At 53.1% G+C, this 6,000-nt stretch overlaps 1 protein-coding gene across 3 annotated transcripts in view; it reads left to right on the forward strand.

The window, feature by feature from the left end:
* The window catches only part of CHST10 (carbohydrate sulfotransferase 10), a 29,533-nt gene extending 25,502 nt beyond the window's left edge, over positions 1-4,031 (forward strand). For all 3 annotated transcript variants that reach the window (XM_046662077.1, XM_046662076.1, XM_046662078.1), the window contains 2 exons: positions 589-694; positions 2,163-4,031. In XM_046662077.1, the coding sequence (XP_046518033.1) occupies positions 589-694; positions 2,163-2,700 (644 nt within the window). In that variant the 3' untranslated portion in view covers positions 2,701-4,031. The remainder of the gene's footprint in view (positions 1-588; positions 695-2,162) is intronic.
* Positions 4,032-6,000: the final 1,969 nt, after the last annotated feature.

Below are 6,000 nucleotides of genomic sequence, written 5' to 3' on the forward strand. Positions count from 1 at the left end.
CTCCTTCACCCCTGCTTCAAATAGATCACGTCACTCCCGCAGCATTAGCCACGTTTCCAGCACCAAACATCTTTGCCATTTGCCAGCCTGGGGTGCTGTGAGGTTCCCTAGGAGCCACCTTGGGCCCCGGGGGCTGTGGTGCTGGGAAAGCCTGGTCTGTTGAGAGCGATGGGCCGGCGACGGTGCTGTGGGTGTAAATCACTGTGTGTCATGGTCTGCTCCTCCAGCATTTTCCCCCAGCTTCAGAGCAGAATAAGTGTTGCTGGTTTTAGCAATTGTTTGCATGCAGTGATCTTTTTCAAATGTCAGATTTAACCCAGTTTAGGTGTGTTGCCAGGGGTAGGTATTGCCCCCCACTCCTCCTAGCTCGTCTGTTTCCTCTAGTTGGCTTATGGATTACGAGCAGCTTTCCTCACTTTCATCTCTGATCCTGCTGGCAGAAGCAGTTTTGGAATTCAGTAACCTATACTTGGATACTAGGGTGGGCTTGTGGGGGACCTGGGGCCTGAGTCAAGAGATGAGCATCTTGCTCTAAGGATGGCACCGAGGCAGGCAGCCAACCCAGGCCTCTCCCTCTTTCCTTCACAGGAGCCTTCCCCTCCATCGAAGAGATCCCCGAAAACGTGGTTCACGACCACGAGAAGAACGGCCTGCCTCGACTCTCTTCCTTCAGCGAAGCAGAAATTCAGAAGCGGTAGGAGCAAGTACCTGGGGGGGCTGGGGGGAGCGATGCTGATGAACGCTGAGGCTCAGTTCCCTGCTGGCCATGTATCCCAGATTGCTCCAGGAATACTGGGGGCCGTGGCTTTGTGCTGGTGGAGGCAGCCAGGCATACGCCAGCACTCAGCACACTTAAATTCACACGTCTTCCTGAGAACTTCAGAACGTCTCCACCCTTGGCTGTATGCAGGCCATGAAAGTGAAGGTTACATAATGGAAATAAGTGGCTGTTTGTGTTCTGCTTTGGTTCTGTTAAGTTTTATGGATTCTTTACTGAATGTGATCTTTATTTCATACAAAAGGGGTTTGGGTTGCAGGGAAACCCCCTTAGGTTTTCCTTTTTCCAAAGACGTCAGGCCTGCTTCTCCAGGAGCTGCCCCCAGGAGTGGTGGCGTGTACTGGACCTGGCACAGGCAGGGAGAGACTGCCCTCACTGATCATGGCAAGGATGGAGACTGGCAATGAAGAAACTACTTAGCTAGTCGTTGAAAAGTTCTCTTTGTTAGCTGTGAAACGGCCCCGTAGAGCAAGGTTTCAGAGGAATAGGATCGCATAAGCAGCAGATAAATGTCAGGGCACCAAATGCCCTTTGACTTCCCTTGCTTGTCAGCTACTTCATTGTCATTGCTTCTGGCGTGGCTTATTTGGTCTTCCCAACTTGTGCAGAACCCTTTGGAAGGCAGGTGTAAATGCCCGGTCAGAGATTCTCCTGGGGAGGGGTCCTGCTACCCCCAAGCACTGATCTCCTGGGCTTGTGTGAGAGTGAGTGAGTTAAGATGCGCAGAGCCCTGAGAGCAGGTTCTGGCGTGGAGGACACACACCGTAATCACAGCCGTGTCCATGTCGTCACTGTGTGGTCACCCTCATCACAGGCCCTTCACACTGGCACCACTGTGCCACTCCCCAGACCACCTTCCTGCCAACTGGAGCCTTGCTCTCTATTTCCTCTTACTGCTCCTCCCTCGTTTTTCCTTCCTTGGCAGTTTGGAATTGAATTTTTAAAGACATGCCCTTAAAGTAAGTTTTCTCTGGCCTCCACTGTTCCTCACTCACTCACGGTTCCTGCCCTTGTGATTGTCTGCCCAGGAAGAAAACCTTTAAATGTTCTTGAAGTTCTGAACTATTCAGATACACCAAACGTAGGTTAAGTAGATATCTCTACGGTGGCCCCGAAGGATGCTGAGTGCTGTGGCCTTAGACCAGTGCAGGTTCCGAGCCTCCGTTTCCTCACCTGTAAGGCTTCCCACAGGGTCTGCTTCCAAGGTGCCTGAGCAGTTTACGTAAGAGCTGCACGTAATGCACCCATCACAGGCTCGGCCGGGGTGAGGGTTCAGGGAACGGGGGCCGTGGCTGCCCCGATTGGTGTTCTTCACTCTCCGCCCCCAACTGTGACAACCAACAACATCGGGTTAACCTCTTCTTTATCTTCCTTTTTTCCTTAGTTTGAAAACATACTTCAAGTTTTTTATTGTAAGAGACCCCTTCGAGAGACTGATTTCTGCCTTTAAGGATAAGTTTGTTCACAACCCCCGCTTCGAACCTTGGTACAGGCATGAGATCGCCCCCGGCATCATCAGGAAGTACAGGAGGAACCGGACAGAGACCAGGGGCATCCAGTTTGAAGATTTTGTGCGCTACCTGGGCGATCCAAACCACAGGTGGCTGGACCTTCAGTTTGGGGACCACATCATTCACTGGGTGACGTACGTGGAACTGTGCGCACCCTGCGAGATCAAGTACAGCGTGATTGGTCACCACGAGACCCTGGAGGATGATGCCCCGTACATCTTAAAAGAAGCGGGCATAGACCACCTGGTGTCGTACCCCACCATCCCTCCAGGCATTACCATGTATAATAAAACCAAGGTGCAGCACTACTTCCTGGGCATCAGCAAACGAGACATCCGGCGCCTGTATGCACGTTTCGAAGGGGACTTTAAGCTCTTTGGGTACCAGAAGCCAGATTTTTTGCTGAACTAATGTGTAGGATTGTGAATTCAAGTATCTTTGTTAGACCAGAGGCTAACCAAGTGGAGATCTGAGCACAGAAGTGACACTTCCATCATCGCGCTGCTCCTGAAGACTCCTGCAGTCTCCATGGACCTGTGCGTGCCTCGGCGGATGAAGCTGGACCCTGACCGTTACGACTCACTTTGGGCATAAGGTGCGCTGAGGGCCCTTGGCCCCTCCCCACCCCTACCAATGCCACTGGGCCTTTGCTGTCCTCAGCAGGGGAAAAGGACTAAACATCGCAGTCTTACAGACCGGGAGGGAACATTACACGGCGTCAGGAATCATTTCCCTCAGTTGTCAAAGAGGCGGACATACTGCCAGCTCCTGTGGATGGTGGGGCGGTGCTGCCTGCCGCCAGTGGATTGCAGGAATGGCACCCAGCACTTTCGCAAGGGATGGAGAAGCTTCTGGTCTGCAGAAGTCACAGGGGCTCACACAGGGTGAAATCTGAGTAATAACATGGCATCTCTGGCCCTCACCTTGGTGCTGCTGTCATCGCAGAGGCAAACCATTCTTTCTGTGACTGTTTTGTTCCTGTGAACTTCAGGATGCCCGAGGGCCCTTTTCAATAATCCGTCTTTTCAGGGTACGTGTCTGCGTGCTGCTTGTCCCTGTGTCTGAACCTCCGCCTCCCAACTGACTATCTCATTTAGCCCAAGAGATGTATTTTGAAGTGAGGGGAATGTATGATCTTTCTACCTGAGAAAGGGACCATCTTTGGGCAACTTAGAAGGAACAGGAAGCGCTGGCTGGGTCCGGAGCTCAGGCTGCTGTGGATTTGGGCACGTCCATCCTGATTATTGCCTGCCTCTTGTCTTTGACTGTCCTGTCTGGATGCGGGGTTCTCTCCCTGTCTTCTCCAGGGCCCACCCCTGGGGCCGAAGGCAAGCAGGGCAACATGCCAGCATCGCAGAATCAGTGCAGTTTACACATTTCAGTTTCCTTTCATCTCAGCAAAATGCTCACCACTGAACCCATTTCTGATAATGCCATCATCCCGGACTATAAGTTGGATAATCAAGTTCACCAGCAATAAAATCCTGGGCCCCGGCAGCCTCCAGGAACGCATCTTCCAGGCCCTGAGAGCACGCCACGGCTCCCATCTCATGCTGTCTGACAGTGAGGGCCCTCGAGATATGGGACAGCTTCCCTGGTAACAGTCCCAAGTGCTTGACTCTGCACAGCGCCCCGAGCCCAGCCTTTCCTCCAGGCAGCCTCAGCCTTCCCTTCCTCAAAATGCCTTCCTTAGTTTGTAAATGTGAAAGTAAAATAAAATTAAAAATATGTGCCAAACCTGACACATGCTGCACTTCCAGGCAAGGGGCTCCCTGCCCACTCACAGTCCCGAGGCCTGCTGCCAGTGATGGGCCACACGGGTCTGCGCGGACGGCGTATGGTGACAGGACCGTGGAAGGGAAGTGAGGCTGCTCGGGTGCCACTGACCACGACGTTGACGAGGGGCAGTCAGTGTAGTGGTCTCTCATCCTCCACTGACATGCAAAGGATGCAACCCGAGTTATTTTTCTATAAAGTTTTAGCAAAGCCTTGTTAAAATCACTTCACTCCTAATGAGCCAATTGATTACCTCTTTCCTACTTGAACTGTGATAGTGTGAATAATGTATCTGAATTTAAGGCCTTAAAGTTAGTTGTAATTTTTTTAAAAAGTCGTTTTCTCTCAGCAACAAAAGGTTGCACACCTGGATGCCCATCCTCCCCGGGGCCTCTGGCATTTAGATTTAGGTCATTTTTCTCTAGCATTTGGGTCATTTTCCTAACATTTTGCCAAACAAGTGGAGCTCGCCACCAGAACGTCTCCTGGACATTTCACAGTAGGTCCAAAGGGGCACACCCCACCACCCCTGCTCAGTGCCGCTCCTGTCCCGCACAGCCAGCCCCCTGGAAGTGTGCAGCCCCTCACCCTCCTGAGGTCGTCAAATGGCCATCTTCAGAATCCCCTTCCAGGCCTTTAGAGCAGGTGCCCGTTCTCCTGTCACCTGAGGGCTGTTTTAACCCCTCTGCTCCCCAGACAGAGCTTTACAGACGCAGCCTGGAGCAAACCTGGCCGGACCCTTCCTGGCAGCGCCCTGCCTTTGATAGAACCCCGCTCACCTAGCAGGCATCGTCTGCACCCAGGCATGCTCCCGGGAGCCATCTGCCCTCAGTGCTGGGCCCTCTCGGCTGAGCCAGGGCACTGCCACGGGGCAAGGCCGGGGAGGGGTGTGGAGTGCCACCATGGGGCAGGGCCTTGGGGGTGGGGTGCCACCACGGGGTGGGGTTGAGGGGTGTGTCACCAAGAGGTGGGGCTGGGGAGGGGCGGAGTGCCATCACAGGGCGGGGCTGCGGAGGTGGGTGCCACTATGGGGGGGGGGGGGGGGGGAGAAAGGAGGGCAGCGGGGAAGGCCAAGAAACGGGGCTGCCACTGAGCAGGGAGCACAACTGATTCCCAGGAGGAGACACCTGCGCATAAGGAGGCTGTGGGCAGCCTGAGAGGGTGGCCCCAAGGGAGGTCAGACCTCAGAACTCAGAAGTAACAGTAAGCCTGGGTTTGAAAGAAATATAAGAAGCAACTCTGTCTTCAAGAAGTGGTCTTAAGGCAGCGAAGGCAGTTCCTGAATATAAAAGTTTAATAATATTAGATGGACTTAATAGGCTTGTGTCTTAAATTTCAGTTTTCTTATTGGATTTCTCTCCTTCACGTGCATTTTAGTTTTATTGATCTTATGTTGAAAACCATTGCAGTGAAACGTCCAGAGCTGAAATGAGATTTGATTTTCATAGTGGCTGACTGTACACAGAGATGTGGCAGATCATTACATGCAAGGGACCCAGGCGGTCTCCCCTAAGAGGTTCCTGGGAGGGAGAGCCTCTGAGGGGAGAGGGGTCTCAGAGGGTTACTCAAGGATGTTGGTCCCCATCCCCCCACACTCTACCCCTCATCCTACCCCCACCCCCACATCCCCACTCTAAATCCCAGTGTAGCCTGCTCAACTGGAATCTCCCAGAAGCAGTGAACAGCAAAAACCTGGATCAGGATGGGGGAAATAATCAAGGTGGCAGCTAAACATGAGAGGAGAGAGGCCCCTTCTCCTATTTGATGAAATTTAAGTTGTTCACGGGACAGTTTCCAAGGCCCTCGGACATGCCAAGCCCTGCACCAGGGTTATGGTTCCAGAGCGGAGCAGAAGAGCAGGCTCAGAGGAGAGGAGAGGTGCAGGACGTGCTGGACAGGGCTGCACAGGCCCGGGGTGAGTGGGGACAGTTTCTG

The sequence above is a fragment of the Equus quagga genome, chromosome 5 (assembly GCF_021613505.1).
Source record: "Equus quagga isolate Etosha38 chromosome 5, UCLA_HA_Equagga_1.0, whole genome shotgun sequence".
In the NCBI taxonomy this organism is placed as follows: Eukaryota; Metazoa; Chordata; class Mammalia; order Perissodactyla; family Equidae; genus Equus; species Equus quagga.